Source organism: Eurosta solidaginis, chromosome 4, assembly GCF_040869045.1.
Source record: "Eurosta solidaginis isolate ZX-2024a chromosome 4, ASM4086904v1, whole genome shotgun sequence".
NCBI classification, from domain to species: Eukaryota; Metazoa; Arthropoda; class Insecta; order Diptera; family Tephritidae; genus Eurosta; species Eurosta solidaginis.
The window spans coordinates 52,636,220-52,657,654 of record NC_090322.1 but is presented as its reverse complement, the minus strand read 5'-3'; the positions used below and the strand labels follow the sequence as shown (position 1 = coordinate 52,657,654).

At 40.7% G+C, this 21,435-nt stretch overlaps 3 protein-coding genes across 5 annotated transcripts in view; 1 reads left to right on the top strand and 2 right to left on the bottom strand.

Annotated features, from left to right (window-relative positions):
• The window catches only part of LOC137249757 (KH domain-containing, RNA-binding, signal transduction-associated protein 3-like), a 68,709-nt gene extending 65,442 nt beyond the window's left edge, over nt 1-3,267 (bottom strand). The window contains exon 1 of one of the 3 annotated variants that reach the window (XM_067781616.1): nt 164-3,267. In XM_067781616.1, coding sequence (XP_067637717.1) covers nt 164-323 — 160 coding nt within the window. In that variant the 5' untranslated portion in view covers nt 324-3,267. The remainder of the gene's footprint in view (nt 1-163) is intronic. The other 2 variants (XM_067781615.1, XM_067781614.1) reach the window with 2 other exon arrangements.
• On the top strand, nt 1,743-2,740 carry Rrp47 (Ribosomal RNA processing 47). The gene is made up of 2 exons (XM_067781617.1): nt 1,743-2,060; nt 2,437-2,740. Exons 1-2 carry the CDS (start codon nt 1,836-1,838, stop codon nt 2,647-2,649), a joined length of 438 nt encoding a protein of 145 aa, XP_067637718.1. The 5' UTR covers nt 1,743-1,835; the 3' UTR covers nt 2,650-2,740.
• A 5,380-nt stretch (nt 3,268-8,647) lies between the features above and the next one.
• On the bottom strand, nt 8,648-10,042 carry Gapdh2 (Glyceraldehyde 3 phosphate dehydrogenase 2). The gene has a single exon (XM_067781608.1). The coding sequence runs from the start codon at nt 9,936-9,938 to the stop codon at nt 8,940-8,942; it is 999 nt and encodes a 332-aa protein (XP_067637709.1). The 5' UTR covers nt 9,939-10,042; the 3' UTR covers nt 8,648-8,939.
• Between the last annotated feature and the right edge of the window lie 11,393 nt (nt 10,043-21,435).

The following is a 21,435-nucleotide window of genomic DNA, read 5'->3' as shown; positions in this document are numbered from 1 at the left end:
CTTCTAATTGAAAAACCTTATTTCTAAAATTTTGATGTTGCTTTGCCCGGGGCTTGAACCCAGGGCATACGGTGTGGTAGGCGGAGCACGCTACCATCACACCACGGTGGCCGCTTAAAGCCGCTGAATCAGTCTTACGTATCTATATAATTCAATATATTACCATCATCTATTAGAAGTGCACACAATGGAAATTCGCTGGACAAACGTTCACGCTCCTCCATTAAATCTGCAAGAAACTTCTGAGCCACACCATTTATGCGTGGACCATCACTGTCTTCTGGTTTTTGTACACCATTCGGTTCTTCAACATGTTCAGCCATTTTTCGGGATATTATTCCAAATTATGGTCAACGAATTAAACAAATCAAAACTAATTTACGAAATAGCGATGAGAAAGCGCCCTTTGAATTGAATCGAAGATAGTGTGGCGAATATTAAGAAGTTCGGCACATCACCAAAACTTGTTAATTAATAAGAGACGTCAGTTTACTACGAGTGGCCAATTACTCGATGTTTTGTATGAAGTGGTCAGTGTTTTTTTGTAGCGTATTTGTGTTTATTTGACTAACGTATTTTATGAATTAATTAATCTTCTTTCCAACACTACACCGCATGAATAAATGGGAGCAAATTAAAATCAACTCCCTCAATGAAAACATTCCGTCACTCGTTATTTTTATGCATTTACTCGATGTAAACTGTTAGGTAGTCGCTACTTTGTTTTTGGGCGAGATGTTTATTAATGTTTTCTATATATTTGATAGGGTACTTTTGATAATTTTTCTGACTGTATTTAATTATCTTTCCAAAAATCTCGTTTGCATAAAGTGCCTACACCGTATGGATAAATGGGAGGCAATTTCAAAATGCCCCTCAAAAAAAAAGTAGCGACTGCCTCATACTTTACATCGAGTAAATTATTATATCTATCCTCTTTGCGTTGAGTACAAGTTACGGGTTACTCAACACTCCTAGCAAACTGGTGGCTCTTATTTTAATCAATCCTTTATGGTAAATCTTCTATGTTGCTACTACAAGCGGGGTACTTTCACAAATATCGGACTGCCGAGGGGCTTTCTTCTAGAAAAAATTTAATAAAATACAAATGCAAATATACACACAAATACAAAGAACTTGTTTTCTAAAATTTTGATGTTGCTTTGCTCGCGGCGTGAACCCAGCATCTTCGGTATGGTAGGCGGAGCACGCTAGCGCCACACCAAAGTGGCCGCGCAAAATGTTGTCTTTGCAGTCACTGGCGTAGGAAGCAATGGTAACTCGTTTTGGTAGAGAAAAGAGCTTCGGTATGTTTAATTTTTCTGGGTTTTGATCATGGTTCAACTATATGGTTGGCTCATCTCTACAGCAACAACATACCCTTGCTCAGATTGTCAAAATCTGCGTGTTGGTGTAAGGCGAATGGAATGGAGAGAAAACACAAAACTTCGCAATTCTTGTGCGTTGTCGAAAAATAATGCGATGTATGTATTTACTAAAACAATAACAAAGTGATGTGAAACTATTATTTAATTAAAAATGTACTACCATGGCAGGAAATAAGTGTCAGTCTGTTGGTTAAATTTTGCGTTTGCCAACTTCTTTTGACAATCCCTAGTGAAATCAAAAAAAAAATCAGCTGAACAGATGAGACAAGCAAATAATTGAGCCATGGATTTGTGTTGGTGACGTGTCGAAACTGCTAAAATTCGTCAGAAAAGTATCGATATTACAATAGTCTTCCACCACTTACATGTTCTGAACACAGCTGTTTATTTTACAAATTTTTTGCGCTTCTTGCCTTGTTGACATAGATCTTTGACATAGATAAAACTATGGATTTCGGGGAACTACGTAATGATGAAAAGTTTACAAATACTGTAAACAATTTTTCGAATGCGCTTGATAAAATAGAAAAATCCATTAGTACGGCGGTAGAACTAAAGGATTTTGAAGAATTATCGACACAGGAAAAGGTTAAACTGGATAACTATCTTGCCTATGCAATTAATTCTTTGTACTGGATGCATGTTAAGCTGCGAGGTGATGATCCCAACGAAGTACGTAGTGATATAAATTTGGTAAAAGTCTGGAACAGCGAGCCTTGACTACTCTGTAACCAGCAGTGAAATCCATGAGTTCTGCAAAAAACACTTGTGCCTTGATGACCTTCGTCCGCGCTTATAAAACGTACCCCGGCCGGTCCACACATGGTGTGGGATCAAAATTAAAACGGTTGCTTATACCTTTGTAAAATTAAAATAGCTTGGAACAGGGATATAAATTTCGGCCTTCGGATTATTGTCGAGGCAATACGCGTCGTTCGACACCACTCCCGATATCTTTGGACACGTGTTAACAGTCGACCGCTGTTGTAGACTTTTATCTTTACTTTATATCCAATTCATACTAAATTTAGTTGACTATATTCAACAGCATAATATAAAAAATGAACTTTCACGCGTGCGACAGACTATTATCCGTGATAAACAAATATATGAACGCAACACTATTCGACCGGTGTTAGACAAAGCCGCAGCAGGTCGTTTTATCAAGCATGGACTACATGTACGATTTGATGAAAACGGCAAACGAATCACAGAAGATGTAGCAAATGGAGCGACAATTAATGAGACTATGGGTACATAAAATACTCTACAGTTTTGTGAAATTCCTATAATAGGTCATTAGCTATTAACAAATGAATTAAAAATGTGTGATGATTCTTACGGTGAAGGTACATTGCTTGTTTTTCAAGGTAAAATCTATGTTGTTTCGCAGGATTGTTGGCAGTTGCGTTGCAAATGTTAAAGTTTAATCACAGTGTACTTTTCGTTGTGTCTGTTGTAGCGATGAAGACACTCCCTTGCTAGATAAAACAGAATAACCACGGTAAATGGCAGTGACACTCCTTGCAAAGGTTGCGCTACACAACCTCTTAACTGCTCCTGATCAGGAGGATTTACTTTTTGGTGCATGCTCGCTTTGCACTAAAATCCGCAAGTCTCTTGCCGGCATCACCTGGGGAAAGATAAACAAATCTCATAGCCACCTACATAGCAAGTGATTGGTTGCTTGTATGCTTAACGTCAAAACACCGCACTCATACCTATCACGGGATTGTCATAACTATCACGGGATGTCTTATAATTCCCCACAACATCACCTAGCGCCGGAATTTGGGAACTCAGAACTTTGAAAAAAAGAAAAATGATAAGGCTCTCAGAAAAATTCATAAAAACCGGTAATCCTGCACTTGATGTATGCTGTTTTGGACAACCAGTGTTCCAAGTAGGTTAGTGTTAAGGTAAAATCTATGTTGTTTCGCAGGATTGTTGGCAGTTGCGTTGCAAATGTTAAAGTTTAATCACAGTGTACTTTTCGTTGTGTCTGTTGTAGCGATGAAGACACTCCCTTGCTAGATAAAACAGAATAACCACGGTAAATGGCAGTGACACTCCTTGCAAAGGTTGCGCTACACAACCCCTTAACTACTACTCGATCAGGAGGATTTACTTTTTGGCGAGCATGCAGTTTGCACTAAAATCCGCAAGTCTCTTGCCAGCATCACCTCGGGAAAGATAAACAAACTTTCATAGCCACCTACATATCAAGTGGTTGGTCGCTTGTATGCTAAACGTCCCCAATATGGTCGCCGAGCCCACAGGAACCACCATCTCATAAATCCAGTGTACTACTCCTGGCGAGAGTCCCCATCTCTTTCCGATAGCCCCTCTGCAGCAGTACAAGGCAACCGGGGCCTTCCTGGCCCGATCTTCCACATTAGGTCTCCAGGCCAGTTTCTTGTCCAAAACAATCCCCAAATATTTAACCCTTTCAGAAAGTACCAAAGGTACCCCTCCAATCGACCTTATTTACAACATGGACGCCCCAAATGTCGACCATATTGAGCATCCACGTCGATGGCACTACGCTACCGACTGTCCTACAGCCCAAAATCTTGGGTGTGACGTTTGATCAGGATCTACATTTTGGTGCGCACGCAACCGCAATTGTTCCAAGAATTCAGAGCCGTAATAAAATCCTCAAATCCCTTGCTGGCAGTACCTGGGGAAAAGATAAAGAAACGCTCTTGACCACATACAAAGCAATTAGCCAGCCGATTACGTGCTACGCGTCACCCATATGGTCGCCAAGCCTAAAAACCACCCACTGGAAGAAACTACAGGCCTGCCAAAATACTGCTCTCGAAATCGCCACGGGCTGTCTTCTTATGTCCCCAGAACACCTTCTGCATAATGAGGCGAGAATACTCCCCATCAGGGAGAGAAATGAGATGCTGACCAAACAGTTTCTGTTGAATACCCAGAAACCTGGGCATCCCAAAAGACATCTGATTGACGAACCAGCACCGCCTATGGGCCTAAGGAGTCATCTCCGTAAGCATTTTGAGGAAATACGGCACCTGAGAACCCAGCCGTATGAAGCGGAAAAACACAAGCAGGTCCTTGGTGAACTCCATAGACAGGCGTCGGACCTTTATGTCGGGAATTGCCCGGTGAATCCAGTACTTGAAGAAAAATATCCAGAACTCGCAGAAGAGGAACGCATACTCCCCAGGGAAACGCGTGTCACTCTTGCTCAACTTCGTTCTGGATACTGTAACAGGTTAAACTCTTACCTATCCAGAATCAACCCCGACATACAAAATGTATGCCCTGCTTGCAATGTGTCCCCACATGACACCAACCATCTCTTTAATTGTAATGTGGAACCAACGCCTCTAACACCCCTTTCCTTATGGTCCACCCCTGTTGAACCGGCAAGTTTCCTTGGACTCCCGTTAGAGGATATTGATAACAATTTGTGATCGGTCGCGGCTATTAGGTGGGGCGAGCATTGCTACAACAACAACAGGGAGTTCTGAAATCGGGCATCTTATATCTCCTTGTAAAAAGAACCAATTCCGTTTTTGCCGGATTGACCGCCAATCCACATGATTCAGCCCACTTAGCCACAGTATCCAGGTAGCCCTGCAGAACAACGCACAGGGTGCCCAGAAATTTGCCTCTGACTAGGATAGCGAGGTCATCTGCATAGGCAACCACCCGACAACCATTGGCTTCCAGCTCCACAAGAAGATCGTTGACTACCACAACCCGTACCAGAGGAGATAGTACACCCCCCTCTGGCGTGCCCTGCACACCTCTCTCTCAATTATGGCCCCATCCCACTGCACTGCGACAATTCTGCCCCATAGAAGTTTGTTAATAAATTCAACCAGAGCCGCCTCGGCTCCTAACCCCACGATAGCTCTTTCGATTTCCCTCGGTAAGACATTCTAAAAAGCCCCCTCGATGTCTAGAAAGACATCCAGGCACCCAGTGCAAACTCTTAGTGTTCTAGGTACCCCTCTATTTCCTTTACAATCAAATGGAGAGCCGTTTCCATCGATCTGCCATTGCAGTACGCATGCTGTGAAGCCGACTGTAACCCTCGAGGTATCCTTTCCCGTAAATATAGGTCAATCAACCGTTCAAACGTCTTAAGAAGAAACGGCGAGACTGGTTGGCCTGAAATCCTTAGGTGATACATGAGAGCTTCTGCCGGCCTGCGAAGATGGCCCACCGTGTGCCAAGACTTCTGGATATAATTAAGCCTGAGGCAGTTAGTTTAGATGATGGCCAACCAGCGGGAGGAAATCCATAGACTTGAAAGTTGCGCAGGAATGATTTCATCCGGGCCCGGAGACTTATAGGGCTTGAACGACCCTATTTCCCAGGTTATTTGACTTGTAGAATGGCAGGTACTTCTGCATGGCCAACGACCGCCGACCATGCAGGCGACGATCCCTGCGCAACTGGGACATCGGGAAAATGATTGTTCAGTAAAAGCTTTAGGAAATTATCGCTACTCATCGACCACTCCCCACCATCATCTCTCAGATACCCCAGAGGGGCGGGATTCCTAGAGAGAGTGTTCCAAGAAAAATTACAAATATCTAGTTTTTCAGTATGAATAAACTTTAGTGATTGAAACAGGTGATATTATGATGCTTTCTTCTCTTAGAGAAGTGCTTATATAAAAAAAGTTGACATGGCACAGTAAAAGTAATAACCTTTTTAACACTTCCCACCAAGGTTAGGGTGGAAACATCGCTACGAAGAGATCCGGAACCAGAAGAGCATAAAAAGGTCCACAGCTTCATCTAACGGCAAACCCTGTTATCAGAGTCTATATTTGAAGAAAGCATACATATTACCACACAGGGTCGCGGTGTAATACTGCTACGAAAGCCTGTGTAACCAGTTAACGAAGGAGACTGATATCGTCCTATCGCCAGTACCCCAGATACTTGAGGCCGTCCAACTCTTTTTAGCCGCCAATTGCAAGACTTGGAAGGTCTACCCTTCAAAAGTTGTGACGTAAATTTTGTTGTTTTTGTTGTTGTAGTGATAAGGACACTCCCAGAATGTTTTGGTCGAGTTCACGACCGTAACATTAAAACAATGGGTGCTGCCTTTTTTCCGACCATCTCGGGAACGATTAATATGACATTAAACCGTCTAGGCAATCCCGCCGCCCACCTCCTAGTGCCATGACAAACTTGGAGTCGCCAGAGCTTCGCCTGCTAAACATGTATATGATTATTCGATTTGAAGTAGTCGAATATTAGAGTATTCGAATATCACTGCTACAACAACAACAACAACGAGCTCTAGTTTCACGTCATAGCCATGCCGATGCTTAAGAGCCTACGGAAAGAGGGTTTCAAATATTTAGCGCAAAATGGAAAATGGCCAAGGTGGTCCCTAAAACCTGGGAAGCCAGCTATCATATGAGAGTCATATCGCCCGATATCTGGACCTGGACCAAAGCCTTCGGGAAGCAACCTTATCGCTACAACAACAACAACCTGGAAAAGTCTACCCTTCCCCATGTCTTAAAAAGTGGACCGCAAATTATCTGGGTGGTCGGCAGGCATCGGTGCAATTCAGAAACGAAACATCAAAGCCAAGAAGAATTAAACAAGGCCACAGGGTGGTGTCCCATCCCCACTTTTGTTTAATTTCTACATATCAAAACTACCTTCGCCACCGGAAGGAGTACTATCGTTTCTTACGCCGAAGACTGCACAATAATGGCCACAGGCCCGGGCCGACAGAGCGATGAGCTTTGCAACAGCATAAACGGCTACCTCCCTGATATCTCCAGTTTTTTCGACTCGCGAAACCTGGCGTTATCGCCGACTAAATCACCTTATTTACAACTTGGACGTCCCAAATGTCGACCATTTTAAACATACACGTCGATGGCACTACGCTACCCACTGTCCTACACCCTAAAATCTTGTGTGCGACGTTTGATCAGGATCTACATTTTGGTGAGCACGCAGCCGCAATTGTTCCGAAAATCCAGAGCCGTAAGAAAATCCTCAACCCTCTTGTTGGCAGTATTTGGGGAAAAGATAAAGAAACGCTCACTACTACTTACAAAGCAATTGGCCAGCCGATTGCATGCTACGCGTCCCGTATATGGTCGCCAAGCCTTAAAACTACTCACTGGAAGAAGCTACAGGCCTGCCCAAATACTGCTCTCAGAATCGCAATGGGCTGTCTTCTTATGTCCCCAGAACACCTTTATGCCAGGAATTGCCCGGTGAATCCAGTACTGGAAGAACAGTACCCAAAACTTGCGGAAGAGGAACGCACACTTCCCAGGGAAACACGAGTCACTCTAGAGACACAGGTTAAACTCTTACCTATCCAGAATCAACCCCGATATACAAAATGTATGCCCCGCTTGCAATGTGTCCCCACATGACACCAACCATCTCTTTAATTGTAATGTGGAACCAACGCCTCTAAAACCCCTCTCATTATGGTCCACCCCTGTTGAAACAGCAAGTTTCCTTGGACTCCCGTTAAAGGATATTGATGACAATTTGTGATCGGCCGCACCTATTGGATGGGGCGAAGCACTGCTACAACAACAACAACAGCTCTAGCTTCTAGTGATGACACAATTCATGCATTCCGAAAGGGAGCGCAAAGAAACGTGCATGAGAAGCAGTGGCGACTATACCGCACGGCGGTACCACGGAGTGTGGGTACATGAACAGGATTAGCCTGGCCATACTCGAATAATTTCGGGAGTACTCAAGTAGATATACTTATCCATTGCATTTTCTATATATCCGCGCAAAACACTTTTACCCACAGTTTTTCTTGTGGGTTCTACAAAATCATCAAAACAACAACCACACGAAAATTTTTAATTTTGTTTGCAAATATCTCCGAAATGAAATAAAAATTTGATTTCGGATTCGTGATCCTGGGTCCAAGGCGCGGCTTTTGACACCTCCTGATATTTTTTGACGAGTTTTAGCAGTTGTGAGCTAAAGTAAACAATTACCCTCTTCTATACATTCCTGCGGATAACCCTTTTCTGTGTATATGCATGTTGTTATACATATATTTGCCTTCGCGATGAATTTGTTACATAATTTCAACTGCCAGTAAAGGTTTATATCAAAAAAACTTTTAACAAATCTATGAAAAATTTTGTACAAATTAAAATTTAGAAGTTTTTAAAAGTTCGCTTGTCCATACTCTTCAATAATGTCATATTTGCCAGTGATGCAGCCGACTTTCTGTGCAAATCCCTCATTAGACAAAAATAATCATTTCACAACTTTCAACTTAACTTGACATTTATTAGATATATATTTTCTGAAAAGTATATATTTAATCATTTTGAACTATGTTTAATGCTCCACGAGGGATTTTAAAATAATTACTAGTAGCAACGTTTAAATAAAGTTACTTTTCTATCAGTTGTTAATTTCTTTTACTTCCTGCATAAAAGGTCTGCATTTTAATGCTACTTGTGCTTTGTATTTTTATTATTTTGATTTCTATATCCACATACACGCTGAATACATATCCATATGAAGCATTTGTTATACTTAATTTACTTTAATCCTTTGATTGCATATATTTAATCAAATCGACCACACGGTTGGAGTAGCCAAATTCATTGTCGTACCAAGAAATCAATTTTACGAATTTATCATTCAATGAGATACCAGCCTTGGCATCAAAGATCGATGAATGTGTATCACTTACGAAATCAGTAGATACAACTTCTTCCTCAGTGTAATCTAAGATTCCCTTCAATGGACCCTCAGCAGCTGCCTTTACTTTGGCCTTGATATCTTCATATGAAGCTGGCTTACCAAGACGCACGGTCAAATCGACAACCGATACATTGGGTGTTGGTACACGGAATGCCATACCAGTGAGCTTTCCATTCAATTCAGGGATAACTTTACCAACGGCCTTAGCGGCACCTGTGGCAGCAGGAATGATATTCTGTGCAGCACCACGTCCATCACGCCACAGCTTACCGGAGGGACCATCAACGGTCTTTTGAGTTGCAGTTGTAGCATGTACCGTGGTCATTAAACCTTCCACAATTTCGAAATTATCATTGATAACTTTGGCCAATGGTGCCAAACAATTTGTGGTGCAAGATGCATTTGAAACGACCTTCATGTCGGGTTTGTAAGCATCCAAATTGACACCGCAAACGAACATTGGCGCATCGGCAGATGGTGCTGAAATGATAACCTTCTTGGCACCGCCCTTCAAATGTGCAGAAGCCTTCTCGATTGTAGTGAAAACGCCAGTAGATTCAACAACATATTCGGCACCAGCGCTGGCCCAGTCGATGTTAGCTGGGTCACGTTCGCTAAATACAACAATTTTTTGTCCATTAACAACTAGCGCTCCGTTGTCAACAGCAACAGTGCCCTTGAAACGACCATGAGTCGAATCGAATTTGAACAAGTAAACCATGTAGTTAACATCGATGAAAGGATCGTTGACTGCAACAACCTGAGCACCTTTGTCGACGGCAGCGCGCAATACCAGGCGGCCAATACGACCAAATCCGTTAATACCAATTTTAGACATCTTTGTAATACTTTGTTTTACTAATCTCAATTTATTAACTTATTACCGTTCGATTCATTCGCAGACTACCAACTAAGCAGCAATATTCACTCGCTTCAGTATACGCAAATGGCGAAATAGCAAGCCGGCACCAATGTCAGTTGAAGGGCATGCAAATTCATCCACAAACTTTTGCAGGAATTCAGCCTCCCATTTCTGTTTCACCATTTGTTGGAGCAGTGCCGCTAGTGTATAGAAAAGCTTTTATAAAGCTTTGTGTAAAGTGATGCCACTTAATTGAGCAAAACACAGAGGTGGGGAACACTATCGATATTTTTCGAGAAGTACAATCGATATTTACTATCGCGGTATATTGAACCTCACAAATCACATACCCAGATTGCGCATTCACGAGTTCAAACTATGCATGTTAATTATTTCAAAATTTCAAGTTGTTTTGCGATCCCGACCACGATCCATCACTATCAAATGGTTTTTATTTGTTAAGAGCCGTTAATCGATACTTTGAAAACAACACAGCAACCAATTCTTGCCGAATCTTCTCACAAGGAAATTTTGGTTAGTTTTCTAAACTTCATTCTATATATTTCTGCTATTTAGACAGGGTGCGAGTTTGCATAAATTTTAGGTACCTAAACAAATAATATGGAGGGTGGGGCCGTGTGTAGAAGTCCACGAAAGTGGGGAAAACTTCTGACCGCCATTCACCTGGGAATGTCCAGAGCGATTCTTTTGCATACGGTTCAAGCAGCTCACTACTGCCGGTCGCTTGCGGCCAAGTATCCTCTGGGCTAATGTGAGAAGGCGACCACCTGGCTAGGCCACTCTGACATAATCGGTTTAAGGGCTAGCCGGGGGAGATCTCATCGGCAGCGTCTGTACACCTCTAGGTGCGGCTGCAAGCGGGCGTCTGTCTTTGAGCAAGCGGCTCGCTATATAAACGTGCCAAGTAATATTTTCACCCCCGCTGAGATGGTTGTGCGCTGGGCTTGGGACCCGCCACGTAAAACCATACTCCAATGAAATATAACAACAAGCCTCGGATAAATACACTATCTATTGATGACGACCATGGCAAACGTTTGAAGGACAATGAATTGAGGGCATGCACCTGGAACGTCCGCTCCCTGAATGGGATTGGTGCAGATGCCCGGCTGGTTGATGTCCTCGTCAAAGCAAAATCTGACATCACCGCCATCCAAGAAATGCGTTGGACGAAGCAAGGAAGAAAGAAGATCAAAAATTGTGACATATATTGGAGTGGCCATATGAATAAGCGCAGTTTCGGCGTCTGATTCGTGGTGGGAGAGAGACTTTGTCGCCAAGTGCTGGCGTTCACGCCTGTGGACGAGCGTCTCGCCGCTATCCGAATAAAAGCAAAATTTTTTAATATATCATTCATCTGCGCCCATGCGCCGACAGAGGAGAAAGACGATGAGGTGAAAGACACTTTTTATGAACAATTAGAACGCACATACGAGCGCTGCCCTCGTCATGATATAAAAGTCTTGCTTGGCGACTTTAACGCCAGGGTGGGCAAAGGTGTTTTTGGCCCTACAGTCGGAAAGTTCAGCCTACACAATGAAAGTTCTCCTAACGGACTGAGGCTGATTGACTTTGCCGGTGCTCGAAACATGGTCATATCCAGCATGAGGTTCATGCATAAAAAGATACATCAAGCTACATGGCTGTCTCCTGATCGATATACTCGCAATCAGATCGATCATGTTGTGATAGACGGACGGCATGCCTCCAGTGTTTTAGATGTGCGCACGATCCGAGGACCTAACATCGACTCGGACCATTATCTCGTTGCAGCCAAAATACGCACCCGCCTCAACGCAGCTAAAACCAAGGAACAAAAAACACAAGGAAAGCTAGACGTCGAAAACCTTCAATCACAACAGACTGCCAATGATTTCGCAATTCGACTCTCACACCTGCTCTCTGAGCGCACAACTCATCCTGAAGGAATACAGGAGCAGTGGGAGCATATCTCCAAAGCACTTCGTACTGCCTCCGAGGAAAAAATTGGTTACCGGCGGCCACGAAAAACCAACTGGTACGATGAAGAATGCCGCGTTGCAACCGAAAGAAAAGACGCTGCCTACAGGGCTACGTTAAAAGCGAGCACGACAAGAGGAGTGTGTGAACGCTATCATGAGTTGAAAAGGGAAGCGAGACGCCTTTTCAGGAAGAAAAAAGCAGAGGCAGAAAGGCGTGAGTGCGAGGAGCTTGAGCTGCTAGCCAACAGGAATAACGCCCGAAAATTCTACCAAAAAATACGGCGACAGACGGAAGGTTTTAAGACCGGGGAAAACTCCTGTGGGAATGAAAACGGCGACCTTGTAACTGATGTCCAGAGAGTGCTTAGATTATGGAGGGAATACTTCTCTGCTCTCCTAAATGGAGGCAGTAATTTACCGCGCAGAGATGAAGAACCCGATCCCGCAATCGATGATGATGGAATATATGTCCCGCCGCCCGATTATGGCGAAGTTAGAATAGCAATAACCAGATTGAAAAACAACAAGGCCGTGGGCGCTGATGGATTGCCTGCGGAGCTATTCAAGTTCGGCGGCGAGGAGTTGGTAAGGCGCATGCAGCAGCTTCTCAGCAAAATATGGGCGGACGAAAGCATGCCCGACGGTTGGAATCTAAGTGTTCTTTGCCCAGTCCACAAGAAGAGGGATACTGCAAAATGCACCAACTATCGTGGAATCAGCCTTCTTAATATCGCATATAAGGTCCTTTCAAGTGTATTGTGCGAAAGATTGAAGCCCACCGTGAACCGGCTGATTGGACCTTATCAGTGCGCCTTCAGACCTGGTAAATCTACCATCGACCAGATTTTCACAATGCGCCAAATCTTGGAAAAAACCCGTGAAAAGAGAATCGACATACATCACCTCTTCGTCGACTTTAAATCCGCCTTCGACAGCACGAAAAGGAGCTGCCTATATGCCGCTATGTCTGAATTTGGTTTCCTCGCAAAACTTATACGGCTGTGCAAAATGACGTTGAGCAACACCATCAGCTCAGTCAGAATTGGGAAGGACCTCTCCGAGCCGTGCGAAACTAAACGAGGTTTCAGACAGGGTGACCCCCTATCGTGCGATTTCTTTAATTTGATGCTGGAGAAAATTATACTAGCTGCAGAACTTAACCGCACTGGAACAATATACTATAAAAGCGTGCAATTACTGACATATGCTGATGACATTGATATCATCGGCCTAAACACCCGCGCTGTTACTTCTGCTTACTCCAAATTGGAAAAAGAAGCGGTAAAGATGGGGTTGATGGTGAATGAGGACAAAACGAAGTACCTGCTGTCATCGAGCAAAGAGTCAGCGCATATGCGCCTTGGCAACCATGCTACTGTTGGCAGCCATAATTTCGAAATAGTAGAAGACTTCGTTTATTTGGGACCCAGCATCAACACTAGCAACAACATCAGCACTGAAATCCAGCGAAGAATCAATTTTGCCAATAAATACTACTTTGGACTAGGTAGGCAATTGAAAAGTAAAGTCCTCTCTCGGTGAACGAAAATCATACTCTACAAGTCACTTATCGTACCCGTCCTGCTATATGGGGCAGAAGCATGGACCATGACAACAGCAGATGAAGCGGCTTTGGGAGTGTTCGAGAGAAAAGTTCTTCGAAAGATTTATGGACCTCTACGCGTTGGCGATGGCGAGTACCGAAGAAGATTTAATGATGAGCTGTACGAGCTATACGCAGACATCAACATAGTCCAGCGAATTAAAACGCAGCGGCTGCGCTGGCTAGGCCATGTTATGCGAATGAAAGATGATACTCCGGCCAAGAAAGTGTTTCTATCGGAACCCGCCTATGGAAGCAGAGGTAGAGGGCGCCTCCACTCCGTTGGAAGGACCAGGTGGAAAACGATTTAAACTCCCTTGGTGTGACCAATTGGCACCGGTTGGCGGAGCGAAGGAGCGACTGGCGCGCCTTGTTGGATGGCCATAACCGTTTAGACGGTTAAGCGCCAATTAAGTAAGTAAGTAAGTAAACTAATATTCCATTGGAAGCACTGCTCAATTTAGGAAAAAACTGTAACATGTGTGCGAGGTAATTTTACAGCCTAAATTATTATTGTGCAAAGCAAAACACAAAAATTATCTTTAAGTGACATATTTTCACTTTTTGATAGGTTTTCCGGTCAATTTTGTATTAATTTAAATTTTTTAGTTAGGCTCTTTTGACCATTAACTTTGAAGTGCAAATAAAAGAATTTATTCCACTTTTCCAACCCAACGTTTAGCTAGACTTCCTAGCATCATCAGGGGTGATCTATTTATTTAAAAGACAAAAAAAAATAAACAGCCGTGAGAAATAATAATAAACCTTATATAAGACACTTATTAACAAATTTACGTGCAACAACATTAAAAACAATAAGAAACAACACCTACACAATATGTTTAGTTAGGATTAAAAACAAAAATAATGGAAGTCTATCCTTTGATTGGTTCACAAAGCCCCTAGCATCTGGTCGTCTTATAAATTTCGATTCTTGCCAACCAATGAAATATAAAATAAATACGGCGAAAAATTTAATAAACAAGGTATTAACCATAAGCGACCAACAATACTGGAACAAAAACCTGCAAAAAATACACGGAATATTAAAAAACAATAGCTATCCACACGCCCTAATTAAAAATCTAAGGAATAAAAGAAACAAGCATGACACGAAACCAAACAACAATACATAAAGAAAATCAAATTAAGCAATATTTCGGTGTAACCTATATTCCCAAACTATCTCAAAACATCAGCAAAGCAGTAACAAAAAATAACCAAAACATAGCCCTAGCATACGAATCCAACTCCACACTAGCGAATATATTTACGCGAACAAAAAGCCCGATCGACAAACTCGAACAACATAATATAATTTATGAAGTAACATGTCAAGGTAAAGAAGATGAAAGCTGCAACAGGGTATACATTGGGACCGCGAAACGAACCCTCGGCGTCAGACTAAAAGAGCACGAAAGCGATATAAACAAAAAGGGAAGTTCAACGGCCTTATCACAACACATCACGGCAAGTGACCACGCAGCTGATCTAGCAAACACAAAGATAATTGACCGCAACAAATATGGGAGAATGCGATACACATTAGAGAGTTTGCGAATATTAGAAAAAAGAGAAAATACGGTAAACAAAGAAGAAAACACACAAAACATTGCAGCAGCTTACCTTTTATATTTATAATTATAATTTAGTATGATACCAAACGATGATGGTACAATTTTTATAATTTTTAGATCCTAACTAAACATATTGTGTAGGTTTTGTTTCTTCTTGTTTTTAATGTTGTTACACGTAAATTTGTTAATAAGTGTCTTATATAAGGTTTATTATTATTTCTCACGGCTGTTTATTTTTTTTGTCTTTTAAATAAATAGATCACCCCTGATGATGCTAGGAAGTCTAGCTAAACGTTGGGTTGGAAAAGTGGAATAAATTCTTTTATTTGCACTTCACAATTAATGGTCAAAAGAGCTTAACTCAAAGTTTACATATTTTCATATTTCGCAATATTTATGAAAGATTTGGACGACCCTGCCTAAACGGTTTAGCGGAAGATATTGCGAGATAACTGAAATATAAAATGCAGTGACTCAATGTTGCTGTGGCCGGGTGTGGAAGAGCTAATTTATTGGGATTTCCGAAATGTTGGACGATCCATGGATATAATTAACATTTGGCATGTCAGGGTCATGGGGGTTCCCCACGTTGACTAGCCACGCACGATCTTTGTCCCGCTCCAGCACCTGAAAAGAAATAAAATAAAAGAATTTATTTCCGAACATTTGCAATATAAACAAATAAATACACTTACATCTGGCAGCGATTCCACCATGGTTAACGAGAAAGAAATGTCATAATAAAGTAAATGACATAAAAGAGTAGTTATAGGAAGGGGTTGCCAGACGCTAGATAAAGTGGAGAGTTGGAGTGTGGAAAAACGGGATAAATATATCGAAAAGCATACGATGAGCCGCACTGCGTGAATGAGTGAAAGAAAAGGAAATATCTTTCGCGCCAAAAATGAAGTCGAATCATGCGCACTGCGCCAAATTGGGAGAGAATGGCGAGTGATTCGGAGAGAGGGATAGTATAAAAGTGCTAACGGCGGCGTAAAAGGGATTGTCTGGTTGAATGTTGAAGTGGACGGATATAATGGGAAGAATTTTATTTTGCTGAGGGCAATTACTAATAATTAGGTGCAAAGACCCCCAATATAACTCGCGCTCGAAAAGTTAAGTGACGGTCGCTAAATAACGTGAGCCTACGACAAAACCAATAAAATTTGACAAAAAACAGAAAAGTAAAAATCAGTGGCGAAAGCGATTCACCAATCAAACTTATAAACCATGTTATGGAAACGCATTTCCTATGGGAGCAGCATGGAAGGCAGTCGGCATGATCTAGTGGTGCACTGTGGCTAGTCATGTCGGCTGGGCGGGGTTCTTGCCAGCCTTGCCGTCCTGCGCCATAACCACAAAAACTCCTATCATGCCTATTCAAAACAAACTGTCAAAAAGCGCAGTGACAACTCAAAACGCTCATAATTCAAATAAAACGACATCCGGGAGAACCGGATGCCACGGACAGACCGTTACAACATTCAAATTCAAAATTCAAAAGAATCTAACGTAAAAAAAATTACCGAACCGGACATGACTGGAGAAGGGGGAAAAACAAAAAGGCTGAAAATTAAAATAAAAAGGCCGAATATATTTGGGGGCGCCGCGGTGTTGTTGCGACACCCGGTACATATTCCTAATTTTCGGTGGCCCCTTACCTGTGTTACCTATGCCAGCATTCCCATTTTAATTACAAAAATTTATTCAAAACTCATTTCAAAATAGTTCATAAACTACGTAATCAACCATTTGCGATTGTAGTCAAATGTATACCGTATTCTTGGAAATGTTCAATACTATTATATATATCTGTATATGTACGAATATTAGCTTACATATCTATATTTCTTTTGTACGTTTAGTTATTTCATTTAATCCCTCACACGCCTAGTATGGATATAATATATAGTTATGTAATACAAATTATGTAATAAAAAAAAAACTATACGTAATAAAAACTTATATCAATATTGTATTTATGTGTGCAAATTAATAGCCCTCGTATAAGGTAGTGGTGTCTCTAAATGTTGTTTAAAAAAAAAAAATTGCAACAAATAATTAAAAAAAATGTACCTATAGGTTCCTGCAAAGATTCGCAAACGAGCTCGCATACGACTATCGCCAGGAAAACTGGGAAAAATAAAATTTGTTACTGTATTTGTATTTGGTGGTTATAAAATATAACTTCGTGTTCTAATTCCATTTTTTTTTTCTCTGGTTTTAAATAACTTATCTGTCTATTTTAAACAAAGTTTCCGCTTGTTTTGCAAATTTTGCAATATTTTAATTGTAGTACTATAGAAATTGTAATATGTGTTTTGTGAGCGTAGCTTGTTGAAATATTAGGTTCAAAATTATTTGCTTCATAGTACATAGAGTACCAACACGTTGTTACTGTATACGCCGCACGAAAAATTGGATCTTAAATACAAGCGCGCAATACGGCATCCAACAATCTTCGGATACCCTTTATGATTATATTAGTAAAATAGTTTTCGAATTTCTTGCACCATTTTTGTTTCATTTAAGTATATTTTTTTTTTCTCTACCATGCAGGTCTATAACTTCTAACGATTTTCAGCAATTATTTATATATGAATATGTAGGTATCCGTAGGGTGTTTGTGTTTACGAAGTTAGCTATCCTAGGCCTATGTATACCTATAGTTATGTTATCGTATATGCATTTAATATATGTGATTGTGTAGCCAAAAAAAAAGAAGAAAACGCTATAGAGCTAAGTTAATTACAAGTTAATAAGATTGTTCCTCATCTTTGGTATTTTGTATATATGTACGTATACTAGACTAAGTGGTTGTTTTTTGTAGTAATCAATTTGTTGTGTGTTTTGCAAAAAAAAGTTTAGTGCACGTCACCTTTTATATTGGGTGCATAGATATCTTATATGTTGTCATAGTAGTCACATATATAGGTATAAGTTTACAAGTGTTGTATATCACTTTTTTATTTCCTATTAATTATAAGTAATGAAGACTAAAAAATATATGTATTTGAAATATTTCAAAATGCGTTGTTCTTTAACCAACTTCTTTTCCTGCATCTGCTTCATTTTCTGCTGATACCCAACTTTTCTCTTAGTTTTTTATATATCCTCACAGGAGGTTTAAAAAGGATATTGCACATGCATATGCATCTAGGTAGGAACTAGGAAATTTTCGAAGTGACTTTTGTCAGTGCAAAATCAAATTCTTAAACAAAAAAGTCGTCCTGGAATTAACTGGAAAACTTCATTTTACTGATATTGGATTTGTCGTCTTTGTTTTAGCGTAAATTGGAATATAATAAATTTGCCTTACTTGTTTTCGCTATGGACAGAACTCACCCACTGTGTCGGTAGTATTGTGCTGTTGTTGACTAATATTACCGTTTCCACTATGTGTCGGAATCTCTCTTGGCGTTGGATGCGCTTGATTATGATGAGGTGATTTGTGCGACTGCTGATGATGATGATGCTGCGTACTCATGTGGTGGTAGTTATGATGCTGTATCGGTTGAGCTGAATTAGGAGTTGACAATATATCGACGAGACTTTCAATGGCAGCGATATCTTGTTCCGAGGAAACGATTTCTTCCAGACACTGTACGCCGTTAAACTTTTTGAGCGCGACCGCGTCATAGTTTTGGTAACGTCGGTTGAGTCAATTGCCCTTTCCTCTCCGCCAGTTGAGGCTGTCGTCCGCTAAGGTTTATAGAAAATGCAGACCTCGTTAAATATTGGTGCGAAAACACTTGGCTGAAATATTTGATATGCGCCTACGCGAAAGTAATTAGTGGTGTGAAAATGTTTCCTTAACTTGGAATAGTGGCCAGATAACTAATTGGGTCACGAGTGCAACAAAATCAACGGATGTTATTTACTTTTTATATTTATGCCTCATCAACACTGTTATTGATCATTTAACCATCAGGTGCTTAACGCCGCAGGTAATACCATCAATATCATCCAACCAGCTGCATACCTGGCAACGAAAATGTTCTTTGCTTGATGCAAATCCGAAAATGAATTGTTTAGTTTGGGTTATAGATCGGGTATTCCCTCAGCCTCTTTCCTCTTTCGTGAATCATCCAAGTAGGTACTAGTAAATCGAAGACTTCGCCGCTGGTGGCAACAAATATTTTTTTATTTCAGATCGGGCAAGTTTTAACAAAATGAACCTTCCTCCTGAACCAGCCAAAACGAAAGAAAAAACATCGTGAAGAAGCCAACCAAGCAGCCAACTTCCATATCTGGTTCCCACCGATAAATCGATACACCGATATTCTGTCGAAGCGACTCCAATTGTGATCGCTATATCGTTTCATTCAACCCCATGGCTCATGTCTTGCCACACATTCCCTGTTCAGATTTCAAAGTCGTCGCGTTCATTGTACAGGTCTACAAGTAGGATATGTAGCAGAACGCACATACACAGCCACGCTTACCTGATGAAAATGCTTGTTCTTCTTCGTTTTTTTGTGGATGCTATTTGGCATGATTTGGCACTGTTGTACTTCATAGGTGCAAAAAAAGCGTATTAGCTGCCAAAGAAAACTGCGTAAAAAATGTTGAAATATTGGAATAAATAATTTATAGTAAATTCTTACAAGAGATATAGTTTGTGTCAAAAATTTCCATGTTTTCTTAAATTTTTTTGATAATTTTATAAAATTTGTTTTAAGTTGGCGAAGTACGGAAAAAGCAACCATGTACGAAGATAAACAATCAGACCAATTCTAAATATTCTCGCGGAGTTTTGTTCTCGCGGATTTTTTTATTCCCGCGGAAAAATTCCTCCAATTCTTTTCTCCTAGGGAGAAGAATAATTGGGGAATAGGAATTTCGAATTTTCGAAGTCAGCTGTTTTGTCAATTGAAATTTCGTTGCGCATTTCTTATTTTGTTTAAAATATTGTAAAGTTTAATTATTGTTGCCAATTTGTTTGAAATTAAGAAATAAGGTATAAACAATGCACATTATTGCTTTTCATGTGGTATTCACTGAAATGAGTAATGAATTGGTGCCACAGCACCATCAACAGAGGAGCATAAGAAGAAGACCGGCGGGATAACACAAATCCGCCGGACTTGCCTGCATTCATTCTGCAAAGCAATTTTCTGGCAGCCAAGTCAAGTTGAGTTTCGCCATATGCCAAAATCTATTTAAGCCTTCTTAAAAAATCATTGCGCAATTTCTGGATCGCTGCATCAATTATGCGAAGAGCTCTTCCGTTGCTTATGATATATTTTTCGACTTAAATAAAGAATATTGTGGTTGTTGTTGTATTAACAGTGAGAATATTGTGATAGAATGTAAATACATATTTTAGCACAAATTTGTACAAATAAGTGTTCTTTCTTAAAATAACCAATTTCCCTTAACGATTTTGATGCATTCCCTTTAATTTAACTAGTGAAAAAACTTCTATGAAATGGCAGAAATCTCCCTCTCCCTCACATTCATAATACCTACTTCTCTCCCATAACTGGTTTCCGCTTTTTCGAACATTGTTCAGAATAGGAGGAAAGGGAGAAGTGAAAAAACTCAAAAGGAATTTTTATTTAGAATACCAGGAATGGGAGAAGGGAAAAAACTCGCACGTAATTTTCGTTTAGAATTGGGCTGAATTTCTCTTGTTCTTGCTTGTTCACAATAAAATGTCTTATAGATAAAATCCATATGTTTTGGACAATTTTAATTAACAAATTGTGATACTTTATTACTTTATTACCGGTATAACGATTGCCAAAACACGACCAAAACCGTCGGGGGAGGTATTAATAGACGCGTTTTTGCCTCGCTTCCAATAATTCGAATACTTTTCCGCCTTTGGACTATTGATAACAGGACAAAACGCGTCTTTTCATTTTTCATTCCGGTTTTTTTGACGGGTTATTGCGGTCGACCTCGGTTTCAAACTGTTTTTCGCGGAAAACTTTTGAACGGGTAGAAAAACTTAAATCCCGTGTTTGTATTCTTAATACTGGAATAACTACGCGTCCTCAGATATCCCAATTGAAGACTTTTTTATCATTTTCTGAAGGACCCATATGGGTGCACTTAAAATTTCCTACTAAATTCGTTCAAAAAAATTTACCATCACAGCAACCCATATCTGATATTCCGATCCCTTTTTTGCTTCCCTGTGTCGCTTTCGACGAAGCAACCCCGGTAATTTTGACACTTCGTTCAGTGTCAAAACTCATGTTCCACTGGGTTCCACGCTAGTTTGACACTGACCGAAGTGTCAAACTGCCGTGTGTTAGAAAGGGAAAGAAATTGTTTCCCTCTCATACATATCATACTTGTAA